General features: G+C 40.3%; 1 protein-coding gene and 1 long non-coding RNA gene across 2 annotated transcripts in view; both read right to left on the bottom strand.

The window, feature by feature from the left end:
• The window catches only part of LOC102758364, a 20,040-nt gene extending 16,761 nt beyond the window's left edge, over positions 1–3,279 (bottom strand). The window contains exon 1 of the long non-coding RNA XR_435519.2: positions 3,217–3,279. This is a non-coding gene — a long non-coding RNA (uncharacterized LOC102758364). The remainder of the gene's footprint in view (positions 1–3,216) is intronic.
• Positions 3,280–9,582: 6,303 nt separating this feature from the next.
• Positions 9,583–19,563, bottom strand: part of KDELC2 (KDEL motif containing 2) — a 14,153-nt gene continuing 4,172 nt past the window's right edge. Inside the window, exons 4-8 of the mRNA XM_006760821.2 lie at positions 16,647–16,863; positions 14,514–14,710; positions 12,546–12,740; positions 11,177–11,281; positions 9,583–9,843 (exon numbers count right to left, since the gene is read on the bottom strand). Of these exons, the coding sequence (XP_006760884.1) occupies positions 9,718–9,843; positions 11,177–11,281; positions 12,546–12,740; positions 14,514–14,710; positions 16,647–16,863 (840 nt within the window). The 3' untranslated portion in view covers positions 9,583–9,717. The remainder of the gene's footprint in view (positions 9,844–11,176; positions 11,282–12,545; positions 12,741–14,513; positions 14,711–16,646; positions 16,864–19,563) is intronic.

Raw genomic sequence — 19,563 nt, 5'->3', positions numbered from 1 at the left:
TTGAGATACCAGCTGTCTCTCAGCCGATTTTTTGCATTGAGTTGATAGAGTAATTTGAGTTAACAAGCTCGGTCTCAGAACGAATTAAACTCATAAGTCAAGGCCCCACTGTATATGGGAAATTGACTCACATGGTTAGGATGGTGAACTGGAGCTGGCTTGCCCTGGCTCAGAATAATCAAATTTTCAATTGCAAAAATGTTGTGAGCTGATTTTAAATACAGTCATTATTATTTAAAGTACATTTTTATTTATTTCAGAGGAAGGGAGAGGGGAAGCGAGATAGAAACATCAATGATAAGAGAGAGTCATTGATCACTTGCCTCTTGCACATCCCCCACTGGGGATCGAGCCCCCAACCTGGGCTTGTGCTCTGACCAGGAACTGAACCATGATCTGGTTCACAGGTCCATGCTCAATGTCTGAGCCACACCAGCCGGGCTAACCGCAATCACTAAAGTTTAACTTAACTTACAATTAAACAAAATAAAAGTAATAAATACTCAAAACTCCTAACTTACTAATTATTTTACTATTGAAGGGGAACAGAATATCCTACCCCAAAATATCCACTTTGGCATAAGGATTATTTTGAGCTGAAGACAACTGAGAAACAGCAGATGTAATCAAAGCTCTCTACCCTGAGTTTAGCTGCCTAAAAGAAAGAGGTAATTTCCCTTCGAGAAGGTGTTGCCTTTTTCCTTTCCCATACCAGGAGGAAGAAAATAACCATTGTCAATGGCACTAAGGTGGGTCTGCATCAACAAACCTTACTTAACCCTTTTCTTCTATTAGTTTACTCCTAAACTTCTCTTCCTATGTCTTATCATTTCACAAACTTATCTCCATTTGTTATCATGGTATACAATATTAACAGCCTCTTTGGGTTTTGTTATCATGGTATACAATATTAACAGCCTCTTTGAGTTTTCCCTTCCTTTTCTGTGTGCATGTAAAATTGAAATATTAACATCAAATAAAATTTTTATGCCTTTTCTCCTGTGAGTCTGTCTTTTGTCAGTTTAATTTGCAGGCTCCAATTACAGGACCTAAGAGAGTAAACGTTTTTTTTCCTCCCCATCACTATATTTTACTTCTAATTTTCTTGAGGTTACTGATGTTTTTGCAAGCTTGCTCAACAATGGCACTAATGGTAGTTTGAGCTGGAGTCTTTGTTATGGGAGTTGTCCTATGCATGGTAGGGAGTTCAGCGGAATGTCTGGCCTCTGCCCACCAGATGCCAGTAGCACAGATGTGACAACCAAACAAAACTATTCCCAGACATTGCCAAACGTCCTCTGGGGAGCAAAAGCACCCACAGTTAGGTATTACTTGGTCTCCGCATAGCATCTACTGGTATCTGCCTGGTGGAAACACGATGGCAGTGCACTGCAGCACCTCTCTTCCCAGTTGCTGAGGCCATGGTCCTAGCTTGGAATTGGCCAGCGTGGGAATATGTACATCACAGGACTTGACCAGCACCACAAACCAGGGCTTGATTTACTGTTTTGTTGGTTGTCTAAATTTAAGAAAATAGTGGTGAAAATGTTAATGCACACTAACTTGTATGTCACCGTGACATTATGAATAGTACAAAATATTGATGAAATATCTTCCAGGGTTCAAAAATTTCTGATTCAGAAACGAGGCACTCGCATTACTGAGAAATAATTACATTGTCTGTATGTCAAGAAAAAAGAGCGTGCTCAGCTGTGTCAAATGCTGCTGGAGGGTCAAGCATATGGAGAATAAGTTGGATTTGCCCAGATAAACTTGCTGCTGACCGTTTAGTGGAGCAGCAAGGAAGAAAACCTGGGGTGTGCTGAGGGAGTGAGAAAGCTGAGGATAGTAACGATTCTTTGGAGGGAGCAGAGATATGGGGTGGTGGCCAGTTGGTGGGAATGAATCCAAGAGACTATTATTATTTTTTAAATCCTTACCTGAGGATATTTTTTCCATTGATTTTTCTTAGAGACAGAGGAGGGAGGGAAGAAGGGGTAAAAAGAGAGAGAAACAGGATATGAGAGAGAGAGAGAGACATCCATTGGTTGCTTCCTCGCCACCAGACCAGAGGGAGGCAGGATAGAACTTGCAGCCGAGGTCTGTGCCTTTGACCGGAATCAAACCCGCAGACCGATGTTCTAACCACTGAGCGCCTGGCCAGGGCTCAAGGGATTTTTTTTTTTTTTAATATGGGAGAGATTAACATATGTTATGATGTTGTTGGGTATGATCCAGTAGTGAGAGAGAAATTAAATATGAAAGAGAGAGATAAATTTAAGGGTAAAAGTCTTTTGAGTAGTTTAGGAGGCCAAGGTCCAGGGATAAAAAGGGGAGTAAGGACAGTTGATGGCCTTAGATTTAAAAAAACACACAAAAAAACAATACTGAGGCCATAAGGTTATCAGGAGGCTCCAAGAAATTAACCAACGTGAGACCACTTCATAAATCCTAAGATACTGAAAAGTGCTATCAAACTACTGTTCAGGTAATAAAAGATTTTACTTGCAGATTCTGAGATGCAGAATTTTTCTCTGTCCCAAATCAATGACTTTTATAACATGTCATGGCTCCGTTAATCTGGTCAAACTGCACGAAAAAAGCCTGCACGATACATCGCTAGATTCTCCGTTCCATTCGCTTTAGAAAGCTGGGAAACAGCGCCGACGCTCACACCCCGGGATCAGAACCTACACTCCCCATTTCGCTTCTCCTACTTGTGTTACTGAATCAAGTTCCGTGATCTTCACCGGTCTGGTAGTTCCGCTTTTCCTTCTTTCCTGTGATCCTATACCAACGGCAGGTGAAGGAAAACATCTAAACTCCTCCTGAAAAACTCCTTTCCCTTTCCATCTCTAAATAACTGAATGGAAACGCGAACAACCATTTCAAGGGTCGAACAGGAAAGAAGTCCCGGAACGATGTGAGGTTGGTCAGCAAGTGTTTCCCCCTCGGCCCGAAGGTGGAGGCACAGCATCGCCGCAGAGGCGCGGGGTGCGGCGCTGCGGGCGGTCGGAGGAAGCTGGAGGGGCGGGTCGTGGGCTCGGAGGCTGGGGGCCTAGTGGGCGCTACAGAGAAACGGAACGTCCACCAGGCGCCGGACACAGCACGGGCCTCGACAGCTCGGAGCCAGTAGGGCTCGGAGATGAAGGTGGAACCTGTCTCCAAAAAGAGGGGGAGGCGCGGCTGAGAGGGAGGGGACACCATTCCCTTCACCTGCCAATCGCCGCTGGTCTGGGCTCGGCTTCGGGGCTTGGCTTCTGCCCTGGGTAACTGCGCAGACGGAAGTGACGTTTCTAGTTCCGGTCCGTCTCTCCTCTTGGCCCCGCCTCCCGGCCCCGGCCCCGCCCCCGGCTTTCCGGCCCCGCCCCTCGCTCTTCTGTTTCCTCCACTCGCGTGTTCCTGGAATCCGAAACCGTAGAACGTGAGGGTGGTTGGAGCTCTTAGAAGCCCTCAAGGCCACAGTCAGTGGCTTTCAGGCCACGGCTTTTAGGAGAAAAACCAAAGTGATTTTCTGCGAAATTGGACTCAGTATGTTATAAATTCCGGTCACTTCAACCAGGATTTTAAAGATGTTGGAGATACACAGTGAAACCTTTTCTATTTAATTAATTGATTCATTTGCAAATAAGAAAACGGATCTTTCCAGTGATTTGACAGGTCTTGCCCAGGATCAAAGAGTAAGTGACACCGGACCGCAGTCCAATGCTACTTCTGAATGGAAGCTCTTGAGCGGGTTAAAACAGTTTTTAAGTGAAAACAGGTGACCTCGTAAATGAATTTTCAGACAATCTTAAATGATACAAATACCGCACATCTAAAGCAAGTTTGAGTTGCTTGAAATCTAAATGTCTCACACTTGGGCAATGCTTTAGTTTGCCAATGATTATTGCAATGTAAAATACTCTTGTTCAGAAACTGCCCAGCTCTGGTATTTCCTTCCTGTGCTCCTGCATGTAATACAATTATTTTGTAAGAAAGATGATTTGTGGGGGGAAAACACTGGAAGAAAAAATTTCCTATATGATAACATTTGTGCCGAAGAAATTCCCTGTAGGCTAATTCAGTGATTCATTGAGCTTCCAGAGTTCTTTAAAATCATTCTCACAATCATAATAAGCAGGAGGGGTGAGCTGTAGTTCCCTTCCATGTGGTTACCTTGATGCATTAGCATACAGGAGCTATGTATGTTATATGTAAAAATATAACCATGGAAGCATTATATATACTTGTACTTAATTTTTTAATCTTGTAGAAACTATGTTTAAATTTGAATTTATTCAAAACTACAAAACTGCACATTGTTGAATGTACTTATGTTATGAATTGTATTCTTAAATATGGTTAAAATGGTAAACTTATGTATATTTTACCAAATTTTTTAAAATTAAAATTAGAAAACTACAAAACTAAGCTAGTAAATAATTGAGAAAAAAAATTTTAAATGTAAAAAAATGAAATAGAAAAATACATTTAAGGGTCATTGCCTTGTTTATATATTACTTTAAAAATAAGTCCTGCACGGGGGGCCAGGGGCAGACTGGAGGGGGCCAATGGGGGAGAAAGGGGGACATATGTAATACTTCCAACAATAAAAATTTTAAAAAATAAAATAAGCCCTGCAGGTGTGCTCTCCCTCCTGGGAGCAATGCCAGTGCCTTTTCCTGCCCCTCCCCCTCTTTTTCCCCTGCATCTCCTAAACTCTAAGGGACCCAGGAGACTTGCAACCAGAGCAGCAATGGGCAGTGGCAGTTAGTCCTGGGCAAACCTCCTGAACCTGTCCCCAAGGCCCCCTCTTCTCTGACTTCTTCATATATATATTTGTTACAGAAGAACAAAGAAATACCAAGCACGCTTCCTGGAGAAAGGGAGGGACCCCGTTTATTAACACTAGTGGACTCCGGGAATAATTTCCAAATCAGAGTGAAGAAACATGCAGAGAGCCTGTCTATATATATCCCGCTGGGGTCTTTGTCTTGCAGATATGCCCCCTGCCCCCTTGGTGGCCCTGCAGGAAGGCCCCCAGGTGTCAGGCCACATCCGATGGCCCGGTCCTGGCACCAGCATAGCAACCCTCTCCCCCCAGCCTCCCCTCCCCACAGGGCAGTGCATTGTTCACAGTTTCTATGGCCTGACCCGCCTTGCAAGACCAGTTTCCTCCTCATATTGATTTCAGAGGTGAAAGGAGAGGGAGAGAGAGATAGAAACATCAATGAGAGAGAATCATTGATCGGCTGCATCTCACGGGCGATAGAACCTGCAACCCGGGCATGTGCCCTGACCGGGAATCCAACCATGACCTCCTGGTTCATAGGTCAATGCTCAACCATTGAGCCACCCAGGTCCAGCTCTCTGACTTTTTTTTTTTTTGCTTAAAGTATTACAAAGGGTATTACATATGTGTCCTTCTCTGACTTCTTAATGAGACAAAGCAGCCAAGCCTAGCCTCATTTCCCCACCTAATCCCTCTCCTGTTTTCCTAGGCCCTTCCTTATTTCACTGTCCCCAGATTTAATAAATGTCCTCTAAAATTCAAAATAAAATAAAATAAGCCCTATGTATTTTTAAGGACATAATTGTCTGAATTACTGTAGAAATAATTATAATAGTTACAATTCAAGCATGTATTATTTTGCCTCTAATTTGATCCAGAGGAATTCAGTAATTTCTTAGTAAGAGGCTCAGATTTCTTTTAATTGCTCTAATACGTGTAAACATTTTTTCAGTTCTTTAAAAGTATCTTTCTTTTTTTTTTTTCTTGCAATCACATTGGGATTTTTGCCAGATAGTACTTCTTTAAAAAAAAATTCTTTATTGTTGAATGTATTACATATATCCCCCTTTACCCCTCATTGACTGCCTCCCGCCCCTCGCCCTGCTCCAGACCCTCACGGCTCCATTGTCTGTGGCCATGGGCCATGCATATATGCATACAAGGTTCTTGGTTGATTATTCCCATCCTCCCCCACCTTCCCTCTCAGATTCCGCACTCTGTTCCATGCTTCCATGTCTCTGGATCCACTCCGTTCATCAGTTTATTTTGTTACTTAGATTCCACATGTGAGTGAGATCATGTGATACTTGTCTTCTTCTCACTTATTTCACTTAGAGACAATTTATAATTTTTTGAGGAAACTCCATACTGTTTTCCATAATGGCTGCACCAGTCTGCATTCCTACCAGCAGTGTACTAGGGTTCCCTTTCTCCACATCTTCGCTAGCATTTGTCATTTGTTGATGTGTTGATGGTAGCCACTGACGGGTCTAAGATGATACCTCATTGTCATTTGAATTTGCATCTCTCTGGTGATCAGTGACTTTGAGCATGTTTTCATATGTCTCTTGTCCATCTGTATGTCCTCTTTGGAGAAGTGTCTATTTAGGTCCTTTGTCCATTTGTTAATTGGATTGTTTGTCTTCCTTTTGTTAAGTTCTATGAGTTCCTTATATATTTTGGATATTAACCCTTTATCAGATGTATCATTGCCAAATATGTTCTCCCATATAGTGGGCTCCCTTTTTGTTTTGCTGATGGTTTGTTTTGCTGTGCAGAAGCTTCTTATTTTGATGTAGTCCCAACTAAGGAGATATAATCTCTTTTAAAAAAATTATATTTTTCAAAATTTTATTTACAAAATGTACTTTATTAAAAAAGTATATATAATATGTCCCATGATATAACATTCTAAACATAGATTTAAAAACAGCATAATAGAAAATATAAATATCCATTTTTCCTATGTATATCTTTTGTGCATTTATTGTCTTTTGCTAGGTTTGCATTTTTCTTTATTTTATAGTCTGATTCACACTTATAGTAAAAACATTTTAACTATCTCACACAGGTATAAAGCAAAAAGTATAAATTCCCTTTCTCCAGCTCCTCCTCAGATATTGGTGAATATCCCTTCAAACTTTCAACCACATGGATATATTTTTGTTTTTTACATAAATTGTTTTGCATTATACATATTGTTCTGAAAAAAACTTGTTTTTTTCCTGTACACTGTTATGCAAATCTTTCATAATAGTGCATTTAGGCTACTTTATTCTTGCTTGTACTGTATTTCTTTATGTATCAATATCTATTTAGCCAATTCCCTAATGATGGCAATTTAAGATGTTTCCAACATTTTATTAATAAAAACAAGACTGCAACAAATGTTGATATTTAGACAAATGCAGTTATTATATTCACTTGCATATCCTTACATCCCTTTCCTCCTTTTAAAGATCAGGTATTTTTCATGAAAACCGAAGTATTAAAAATGACTAATGGAAATCATGGGTAATGTCTGAACTAAGAAGGAAAAAAATCATGGTTTTAGTAATCCCATTTTTACTAAATTATATTCATGTCAACAAACCAGGAAGCCATCTAAACCCACTCATTTTAAAGCCATGACTGAGTTGGTATGATGGAGGATTATCTAGATGAAGCCTGCTCCCTTCCAGTGGAATTTTTCGAGGGGCTCCACTTAATTTCTTAAGCACATCCTTGTTGTTCCACAGCCAGAAGCTGCCTGGCTTATCTCAACTCAATTTTAACTGTTTGGCAGCAGGTGATGTAAATTTTAAAAATTTAAGATGTCTCTAGCAAAATATCATTAGCCATCAAAAAGGACCTGGGTTGCCCTAACAGTTTGCTTAATGGTTTGGCTCAGTGGATAGAGCGTCAGCCTGTGGACTGAAAGGTCCCAGGTTCGATTCTAGTCAAGGGATGTGATTGTGGGCACATCCCCAGTAGAGGGTGTGCAGGAGGCGGCTGATTGATGTTTCTCTCTCATCAATGTTTCTAACTCTCTCTTCCTCTGTAAAAAATCAATAAAATATATTTTTGAAAAAAATCTTGTATATCGCAGAAGTAGAGTATGAGTTGTTTTCAGTGGATGCATGTATAGTCAATAAATTACAACATGTAAATTGATAAAGCCTTTTATACGCTAATGCTCAATGTGCCCACTTATACCCAATAGTTTATTGTGGCTTTAGCCTTTTGTGCATTTTTAAAGAAAAATGAATTCCATTAACATGCATATACAGGCAAATTTCACCTAAATACAATTACATGTATCAAGAAAATAATACAGACTGTTAGCTATCTGTAACAGTTCTCTCTGAAGGAATCAAATGATTTTGAATGGTATTTTATAAACAATATATATTAAAAAAGGACCTGGGTTTGGAGGACAGGGAGATATGAGGGAGGGCAAACTTTCTATAATCTCAGCTTTGACGAGTCCAAACTCCATGTATCATATATCAATGGCACAGATTCATTAAGATCTGGTCTTACTACAGCTTGCCCTTTATTTTATACTGTGTACTTGTGATTTGGAAAACTTGGGTTTTAGGGTTTTCCATGGATACTTGGCTTTGATTACATTGTTCCTTAATGTGATTTTGCTCTTATCTAGTTAAGAAAAATTCTTACTGTTTTTCAAAAAAGAATAGATATGACTACTTTAAAGTGGTTACATTGTTTTCCAGATTAAGTTAATATTTCAATTAGGGGAATCTCAATATTTTAAGATTGGGAGTGTGGATAGTTCTTGTTTTTTTGGAGTGTGGTTCTTCAGGTAATTCAACCTTGAACTGGTATTACAAGGAATGTGCATTGAACTTCTGGGCTGTAAGTCTTAAGTTTGGACCCTAAAGGCAGAGGAGCTTTCCATTTGTTTAATCTTGGCAATGCAACCCAATGAAATGGAGGAGGAGTGCAGTGAGGAATGGACGCTTGCCTTTGTTGTCAGCTATTAGTGAATCCCAAGATACCAGGCTTGCTGCAGTTTGTTGCAGAGGTTTTTAAGTATCCCTTTAAAATATTAAAAAGAATTACAGATTCCCACCTGACTGCAGTTACCTTTATTCAATCCTATATAATAAAAGGCTAATATGCAAATCGACTGAATGGAGGAAAAACTGGTTGCTATGACGCGCAGTGACCACCAGGGGGCAGACGCTCAAGGCAGGAGCTGCCCCCTGATGGTCAGTGCACTCCCACAGGGGGAGCACTGCTTAGCCAGAAGCTCTGAGCTGTGCTCATGGCTGGTGAGTGTGGGAGCCCCTCCCACCTCTGTGGCTGTGCTAAGCTGGCAGTCAAACACCCCTCGAGGGCTCCCAGGCTGCGAGAGGGTGCAGGCTGGGCTGAGGGACCCTCCCCACCATCCAGTGCATGAATTTTGTGCACCGGGCCTCTAGTATATAGATAATGAATGGTCCCATTGGGGGCGTTCATCTATTTTAATAACTGTGATAGATTGGAAACTACTAGCTTAAGGCACTTTCTCCTTATTTTTATCTCAGGTGTTGGTAAAACTCAGCTAAAAAGTTATGAGTGAGCTTTTAAAAAATATTCCCCACTATAGAATCCCAGCTACCATTCATAAGAGAGTCATCCTCTTCTTCCTTATTCTTATCAGACTTTTCCCAGAGGAGGCTGACTATTACTGAATGTCAAAAGCAGCTTGTAGAAGGAGAAATTGTGTGGTAGGGGGGTAAAAAAACAACCCTGCACAAATATTTTTTCTTCATAACTGGAAATGGAAGAGCGAAAGTGAACAATGAAAAAAAACCAAACCATTAAATATGATGTACATGTATTCCTAGAGAGTGATTCATATTTTGGCAAGCTGTGTTCTTCGTAGCTTAGATTCTGTCTGGATGTTTCCATTGAAGACGCAGCCAGCCTACAAAGAAGTGTAAATCCGGGCCGACTTAAAGTTCCTCTCTTGAAGGTCTCTTCCCCCGGCACTGGCAGATGGATGTGTTATCATCTGGCTGAGGAACAAGTTCCATTCCATCACGTATTTCCGGTTTGCTGGACTGGCGCTCAGCATAATTCTGAATTGTGGTTTTAAAGGCAACAAAAAGATTAGTCCACACTTCATTCCCCTTAATCCTTCCCAGTCGTGCTGTCACTTCTAGTGGCTGCAAACCAAAGGTCTGATGTTACATTTTTCACTTTAGTTGTTGTAGGTACTAGTGTGACATTTCATAATCTAACAAGGAACCCTAATCCACAATTTTATGTGTAGGTAGGAAGCCTCTACAACAAGGATGTCAAGCCAAGTGTTCTGGAAACAACAGCACCAGTTAGCATTTATCCTCCGCGCGTCAATGAGTAATTAACTTTACTGAATATTCAAATCAGATGGTAAGCATCTCAAACTAAAGTTGGTGCTCTCACCTATCACTCCTTTCGGCCTGTAGTCATGCACTCTAGGTATGGTAAATGGTGACAGGCCTGTGAAATGTCCCTCCCCTTTGGCCACTGACAAATTTTCCTAAAAATTGGATATTTCAGTTCAGTGGTTTCAAATACATTGAGCTGGACACTCCTTGTCCAGGGCCAAACCGAACAAAATACTGACATGAACACATGAGCCTCATTAATGTTGTAGGGAGGGAAACGCCTACCAGCCCAGCAGAGGGAACAGAGCTCATCTAAGGGAAAGGTTGTTTCTGGTAAATGGTGTAATTCATCGTTTAAATTTTTCTGTGAGAGGTTGGTATCAACAAGCATCTGAGGAAACATTTTTTTTTCTGCTCACAGGAAAAATAAGTTTAGGTTAAAAACAAGAACATATGTTCTTATTTTTTTTTCTCCCTGGCTAGATGTTAATGAATAAAGATATTACACAAGAACTAATCCTTGGATTCCCAATAAACATTTGTACAGTACTTCGTTATTTAGCTCTCAGGCGTTAGTACTATTATAAGTATTTTTCATTTGTTTGTTTTATGTAGGAAGGTAAATATTTGCTCTCTATCCTATACTATGATAGCAAAAGCAGGACTCGTAAGTAGCAGGAAGAACAAAGAGGTGGGCATTTTGAGTGGGAAGAAATGTTACTGACCTCTACTCTAACCCTCCAATTTTCTAGATGATGAATTCCTTAAGGCATTTAGTAAAAAAGAAAAAAGAAGGAAAGAAAGAAAAAAGGCACTGGCAAGATAGTAGGAGCTGGTCATCTATTTTTGTAAGGCTGTAAGCATTGTTTTTGTAATACCGAGTGGAGATAAAATATGTTGGCTACCAAGAGACTTAGTACTCTTCCTCCTTTAGGCTGGTCCTTGGCTTAACCAGAGTCCACAAGCTCAATCTCAGGAGCACCCCCAGAAGCGAGGCATTCAGGCCAAGCATGAGCCCGCAGGATGGATACTCTGCACTGACCTGCAGTACTCTGTAATAGTAGCAGTAAATCCTGTGTGGCTGTAGCAAGTCCCTGGCAGTCAACTGCCCTTCTTTGGCAATCCTTTTGGCTTCTTCATCATTTTCCTGAAAGGTTGAAAAAGAAACAATGAATGAAAATGACTCCTGTGAGCCACAGACAAAGCTAAAAGTGAGTGTGAGCGAGGACAGGTGTGGGGTTGGATATGCACTGCACGGGAGAGATGGATCGTGATGAAAATATCACCTAAGAATAAGGCTATGGAAACGGACAAAGTGCTCTCCTAGACATCTCTGTTACGTGGAAATGATCATGCATGTTTGTACCCTATTCCTCAGGCCCACTAACAGCTCCCCCCGTCCCCACAAAGTGCAACAACCCACATGCAGCTTCTATTGTGACTACCTTGGTACTTTCCTAGGCACCCAGGAAGTTTAGGGCTCCTCATCTGTTCCCCATTCTAGCCTTCTCTGTTTGATATTAAAATACAAGCTAGAATAGAATGAGTCAGTTTTCATGTTATAACATCTCCTAAAAGCGCCATTTAAATATGCAATCAGAGTCCCAAATTTCTTATAAGATGTTACCAATGAAAGACTATATTGCTGTTGCAATAAAAATTTAGTCACCAGTACCCACAGGCTGTCCCTTTAGTTGTAGGAATAGTCAGCATGCCTAGTTATATTTTGGGAAAATAGCTAATATTCTACCATGCTGCCCATAGGAAAAGCCATTTGCAAGTTATCCTGACTCATTATAAAGGGTCACAATAATTATTCTGCCTCAGGCACCCAGTGATTTCCCTAACCAGATACTGCTTCTTAGAAACAGTAAAGTCTTATAATAAAAGGGTAAATTTTTATAGTTTCATAATAAAACACAATCACTTTTTAATACTTTTCTTTTGAAAAAGAATTCTTATTTTATGGGAGCCTTGTGATTCTTGGATGTTGTATATCATGCCTTCATTATGAACTTGGGCCTTTTTCTAACTGAGGGGGAAAAAGAGCACCATGTTGACTTAAATGTTTTCTTGTGCATAAAGCACTGTGACCCGGTCTTTTCTATCTGTAACTTGCGTTTGGAGTATTTTCGCTTGTGTGTGTATATGCACAAATAGTGATTCCATGAGAATGATATTATATTCTATAAAACAGTGGACTTCAGATATAAAAATCCTCAAAAATGTTGACAGAGGGCATATCAAGAGATAATGATATTGGTTTTTCAGCTACTTCAAGAGAATAAAAACTTCAGAAAATATTTCTTTTGACTAAATTATGTCAAACTAAATGTGTCATGAAGGAATTCCTGGAACTAATTCTGGTGCATCTGTTATTGCCTGAAGAAACTAAAATTCAGAAAGTGTACCTTGGCCCATTTAACTTTCTCTAGTAAATCAGCAAGGTTCCTTTTAATTGGCACGTAATGTTTCCAGGGCTGTAGTGCCATGTAAAAGTGTTCATAATACGGGGAGTCCTGCTTCAGAACCAGACTGTCCCCCAGCATGAGGTACGGGTATCTGTAAGCAGCCACGGTCCCATCCACATTCACTTGATACTTGTACTAAAAGGTTAAAACAAACATAAACAAACATTTTAATATTTGCTTCACTTAGGCTTCTCATCAACACTGTAATACTACACATCAAGGAATTCATTTCCACTTCCTAACTTTATTGTTTAGCAGGTTTATATTTTATTTTGTAACTCGTATTTTCTCTGTATTAACATCATAAACACCATATTAGCGGGTCAATTTTAAGAAATACAATGCAGCCCAGCCGACATGGCTCAGTGGTTGAGTGTCAACCTATGAAACAGGAGGTCATGGTTTGATTCCCCATCAGGGCACAGGCCTGGGTTGTGGGCTCGATCCCCAGTGTGGGGTATGCAGGAGGAAGCCAACTGATGAAGTTTCTCTCTCATCATTGATGTTTCTATCGTTCTCCCTTCCTCTCAGAAATCAATAAAAATATATTTTTCTTAAAAAAAGAAATACAATGCATTTAAAGATAAAATTTTAAATAATTTTAGGTAATAGGAATACCTATTTCAACTATAATGGAGAATTCATATTTCTGTTACAACGTAGGAAAACGATTCTCAAAGGTTTTATATTTACTAAACTGAATATTGATAACCATTTAAAATTTTACTTATACATTTTTTTTTATTTCTTATACCCATGAAAAAGGAAGGCAATAACCTAGCTGGTGTGGCTCAGTGGTTGACATTGATCCAGGAACCAAGAGGTCACTTGTTAGATTCCCAGTTAGGGCACATGTCCGGGTTGTGGGCTCAACCCTTAGTAGGGGGCATGCAGGATGCAGCCGATTGATGAAGTTTCAACAAACTATGTAACTAAGTAACACCCACACATCTTCAATCCTTAGCTTGCTCAGAATTATGAGCACAGCACTTCTGAATACATGGAAGACATTTGCTAATATGCTGTTACGTGTATCTATATACATATCCATATGCATATACATATACACACAGGTATACATATACACAGGTATACATATATTTATATTCTATTTTTATTATTCTAAAGAAAGGTCAGGGCACATGCCCAGTTGTAGGGAGCATGTAGGAGGCAGTCAATCCATGATTCTCTCTCATCATTGATGTTTCTATCTCCCTCTCCCTCTCCCTTCCTCTCTGACATGAATAAAAATACATATTTTTAAGTGAGAAAACTAATATTCAGAGAAATTTATAAACCTCTATTCTCTGAGTCCAAATACCTTGTTCTCATAATTATATGACACTGAGATGAACAGGATCTACTCAGAAATTCAGTAATTAAATTTTTCTTAAATAACCGATACTAAGGAGTTTACTAGCCAGTCAGGTTTTGTCACACTGTTCACATCTCTGTCTCCTCTGAACTCAGGACAACGCCCTGAGGAGCGAGGCAGCAGCACCTGTGTTCACAGGGCAGAGGCAGTAAGACATGAAGGCCCCACAGTTAGCGGCAGAGGCAGGACTTAACCTCAACTCTAGCTCCTATGTTACTAATATGGACTTTATACTCTTTCCATTTACAAAGGCATTTGAGACCATTTATGTAGAAGACATTTATATATCCAGTTTACTGAAAAACACACTAAGAAATGCACCCAAACTCCAGGTTAAGCCTCGTGCTATATTTTGAGTATTAAGTGAAGTTCTGAGTTGTTTGGTAGACATACAACAGGAAACCAGGAGTTTTGTAATTCCCAGGCCTGCTAAGAAAGTGTGTGCCAGCTCACAAGACAGGAGAAATTGGCCCAGACCCAGCTATTTCCAAATTTATCACTTCAGACCCACCCAGGAAGAATTAAATGCATACCTTAAAGAAATCAAAGAAACCTATCAATTTAGCTTTTCCAAGCTCTTTCTCTTTCTCTTGGAAAAAGAAATACCCCGTGATTCCCGCATCTAGGAGCTGTGGGTTCTCCTTGGCCAGCTGCACCAGCTGGAGCCGCTCCTCCCGGCTATCCCTACCTCTGAAGAAAGCTTTCTCTGTCTTATTGATCCAGGAAGGCCCTAGAAGGTCGAGACCATAAAAAAAATATATTTAGAACTTTTATGTGGTAAATGTAATCATCTTTAATCTAACATTGTCATCTACGAGGTTAAAGCTCTTTTATCATCACTACGTCTTCTAACGCAGGGGTGGGGAACCTTTTTTCTGCCAAGGGCCATTTTGCTAGTATAATATCATTTGTAGGCCATACAAAATTATCAGCTTAAAAATGAGCCTGCTATATTTGGTCAAACATTTAATTAACTCACCCCTAATGCCTTGGCAGGGCCAGACCAAATGATTTTGTGGGCATTATACCACCCTCTGGGTGGATGTTCCCCACCCCTGTTCTAAAGGAAATGCTATTTTCAAACATTATGGGATTAGAATGCTCTAATTTCATTTGTCTGCTAGGGAGAGCTCACTCAAATGTTAGAGTTTCTGTTGTGCAACATTAGAAAATATACAAAATATTACTGGACCAAGTTCAAAGCAAAGAGAGATTCATCGACTTGGCCTGTTCACCAAGGCATTAGCTTCTTCCATCTTTTTTGTTTGTTTTTGTTAATCCTTACTTGAGGATATTTTTTCCATTGATTTTTTTAGAGAGAGTGGAAGGGAGGTAAGGAGAGGGAGAGAAGAGTGAGAGAGGGAGAAACACTGATTTGAGAGAGACAGATCGATTGGTTGCCTCCCACACTTGCCCTAACTGGGGCTGGGAATCGGACCTGCAACCTAGGTAAGTGCCCTTGACTGGGAATCGAACCCAAGACCCTTTGGCATGCAGGCTAATGCTCTAACTACTGAGTAACTCCGAACAGGGCACTTCTTCCATCTTCTGTGCTTCATAGTACAAAATGAGCCAGCTTTTGTCTGTAGACAAGGTGACCAGAACAAAATATGTAACTAAGTAACACCCACGCATCTTTAATCCTTAGCTTGCTCAGAATTATGAGCACAGCACTTCTGAATACATGGAAGACTTTTGCTAATATGCTATTATGTGTATCTATATATGTATACATATACTAGTACATATACATATACTAGTACATATACATAAACACAGGTATACATATACACAGGTATATATATTTATATTCTCTTTCCTAATAGGGAAATATGGAATAATTAATGTAAATATATTTCTATTATTCTAAAGAGAGGTCATTATTAACATCTGTCAGTGTTTTAAGGGATAAATCATAAGACATAGAAATTGGAGAGGATCAAACTCATTACTATGTTAGCACACTTTTCAGAAATTCACTGTTATCAAATAAAAAGTAGGTCAGTTTTCCTTTCACATCATCTTTAGATAGTTTACAAGGCGTCTCTGGTCTTGTCTATTAAATCAGTCCACCAATCCAGAGTAAACAGAAAGAGGCTGTAAAGAGAAGGCAGGCTTTCTTCTACTCAGGGAGTTCAGTGTAATGATAGGTGTGTTGTGCCATAAACCTAAGGCCATTAAAAATGGGAAAGGAATTCAGGTTTTAAAGAATCAAGAGAAGCAGAAAGAGGAAAGGGGAGAATTTCTTAGACACAGTGTTGGAGGTAAGAATATCCAAATGATACTGCTATCATATTCTCATATATTCATTTTATACTTTTCAAAATTATCTCTCACTTCATCTAGCAATATAAAAACATTGGTGTCAGAATTCAGTGACAATTTTACCAAATATATATGTTCAAATAGTAGTTGTAAGTGACCAACTCAAAAGAGACTCAGCTCTGAGAGGTGTGCACATCACTAGCCCTGCTCATGTATCTTTAATTTTTGGATTAGAAGAAGCCTAAAGAAACCTCTTTGGCATATAGGGTGCTGTTTCTCTTTTTCCTTGGTTAGAAAATAAGAAAAATGGTTATTTAAATATATATACATATACCCTCCTTGACTAATACATCCCCTTCACCTTTTTTATATCTAAGTTTTTTCTTAGAACTTGAATTTACCTGTATTTCCCTGAATAGAGAGGAGATCATTTGTAACACCCCTCATTGCTTCAAGTGTGGAGTGAGTGATGTCATACGTCGGAAGGATAATATCTCGTGAATCCAGAGAGCCACACCATGAAATGATAGGTAAAGGGCCAGGCGTTTCATTGACTTTTCGATGTTCCAAAGGCCAATCTCCAAGATTAATATAAAATTCTAAATCTGGGAGAAGGACCTAAATAAACAAAAATATAAACATCAGTGCTGAGAAGACCTCAGTGTTTGGTACTAAATGTTTTAGTTCTTTGGCTTTCTTAAATATTTCTGATAAAATGAAACATCTGAAAATAGCAGCAAAAGAGGAAAGAATGCCTCAGTCATCAGTGGTATCAGAGAATCAAGGATGAGGACAATACACAGTCAATTCACTTAATCAAGAGTCAGCTATCTCTGTTCAGGGGTGACATTTTAAATTGGTCAGTAGTGTAGAAGTTGAAATTGTACAGATGGGTATGAATGAGTGGCTTTCTTTCTGGCAGCTGCCTAAGTGAGAATCTACAAAGTTAGACTCAAGCCCTTGTTTTCCTTCTCTATCAAACCTCTTTATCGCTTCTACCCTTGATTCTGGAATCTACTACTCCATTTCCACCTCCACGGTCAATGCCTTAGTTTAGGTCTTTATCATCTCTTGCCTAGATTGTTGCAATAGCTCACTTCCTAGGTGTTCTGGTGCTAGACTGTCTCCACTCCATTATGTTTTCCACATTGCTGCCCACATTTCTAAAACCAAAGTTAATGTTACTACCAGACTCAACAGTACCTTAAGCCTTTAGGATAAGGACTAAACTCTCTGGCTAGAACTCAAGGTCCTATTATTACCTTTGAGCCTCATCTTCTATCTGCTTATGTGCCGGTAAACTTTAGGCCACGCTCTGAAAATGCCACCCACTTTAATATGTAATTCTCTTTGGCCGGAATGTTCTTCTCCTACTTATTCATTTGGCACTTTCCTTTCTCATCCAGAGCTAATGTTACCTCCACTATGACTCCCCCTCCCAGGCATTTTAACCTGGTACCTATTTTTCTCTCAGGCCTATCATGTTGTGGGACAACTGTTTGTTTGTATTCACATTCCATCCTCACTTCTAAATCACAAAAACAAGTCCCATGAGAAAGAGGAGCTCTAAGACCAGAGGTGAGACTCATTTCTCTTAGATTTCACCCCAGTCACTGGGCAAAGAACCTGGAACAAAACGGAAGGTCAAGGGATGTGACTATTCACCCTATTGCTTTTCTCATATCTATATGTATAAAAGGCTAAGCGACCGTCTGACCAGTAGCTATGATGCACAAGGACCACCAGGGGGCTGACACTCAACGCAGGAGCTGCCAAGTTGCGGTGACTTAGGTTCTTGGGTGATGCACCCCGGAACCAGAGAGGAGGGAGCCCAATTCTGGGATATGTCACCCGAGAACCACCCTCTCGCAATCTGGGACCCCTTGGGGGATGTCGGAGAGCTGGTTTCGGCCCGATCCCCACAAGCCAGGCCGAGGGACCTTATGTGCCAGAGGGACCCCGCGTTCACTCCGCAGACGCCCTTTGAGCTACAGCATCGCCCCAGGTGTGGCCAGTTGGGGCGGGACCATAGGAGGTTGGCTCCAGGGCATGTCCAGCCTGTCTCGCCCAATCCCGTCCTGCTGGCCACCTTCTAATTAATTTCCTTTCAATGTGCACGAATCCATGCACCGGGGCACTAGTAATGTATAAGCTCATTAATAAAGCCCAGATCAGGAGTCCTCACTACAGAGCAGAGTTTCTCAATGTCAGCACTATGGACATTTAGTTGTGGGCAATTATTTGCTGTGGTGCTGTCCTGTGCATTGTAGGATGTTTAGCAGCACCCCTAGCCTCTACCCATCAGATGCTAGTCTCAACCCTCCCGTGGTGACAACAAAAAATGTCTCTAGACATTGTCAAATGTTCTCTGAGGGCAAAATTATTCCTAGTTAAGAACCACCTGAATACAAGATAGGGGAATATAGGGCAGGGTGGCTGCTGGCAGCCCAGGAAGGAAGCACCACCTTTAGGATCAGTTGCCCATATGTTTATATTGTGGACTGGTGGGGAGAGGGGAGGCAACTGCTGGTCAAAATCAGAAATGATTGCAGCAACACATTCAGTGTGCTTGGAAAATTATACAACTCATATCAAGAAAGTTGGCTTTTGGTTTAGAAAACTACCTCGATGGTCTTTCTGGATGAGAAACGTCAAATTGCCCATCTTCACCCCTTGCTCTACATCAGCGGTTCTCAACCTGTGGGTCGCGACCCCTTTGATGGTCGAACAACCCTTTCACAGGGGTCGCCTAAGACCATCGGAAAACACATATATAATTACATATTGTTTTTGTGATCAATCACTATGCTTTTAATTATGTTCAATTTGTAACAATGAAAATACACCCTGCATATCAGATATTTACATTACGATTCCTAACAGTAGCAAAATTACAGTTATGAGGTAGCAATGAAAATAATTTTATGGTTGGGGGTCACCACAACATGAGGAACTGTATTAAAGGGTCGCAGCATTAGGAAGGTTGAGAACCACTGCTCTACATGGTCAGGGAAATAGAACAAAAATCGCTTTGAATTACTCTACTTAAGAGTTTTACACGTGGGGAAATAGGGCTAAATAGAGGATTTGGAGTGGCAGGTGGTTGACTGAAAGTACAGGGAATACCTATTTTTAAAGGCTTTTGTTTATTGATTGATTGATTGATTTTACTATGTATGGGTACAAAACAACCTTTCTCTGTTACTCCACCCTTTGACAAAATGTGCCATACACAGAATCTTTCAGAGGTGTTTAGGGTACAGCAAGGAAGCTGTGTTCTAAATTCAAGTCATTCTGAGGTGACAAGAAGAAAACAGC

This window comes from Myotis davidii, unplaced genomic scaffold, assembly GCF_000327345.1.
Source record: "Myotis davidii unplaced genomic scaffold, ASM32734v1 scaffold137, whole genome shotgun sequence".
Taxonomy (NCBI): domain Eukaryota; kingdom Metazoa; phylum Chordata; class Mammalia; order Chiroptera; family Vespertilionidae; genus Myotis; species Myotis davidii.
The sequence above is the reverse complement of the archived record's forward strand: the minus strand, read 5'-3'. Positions and strand labels throughout refer to the sequence as shown.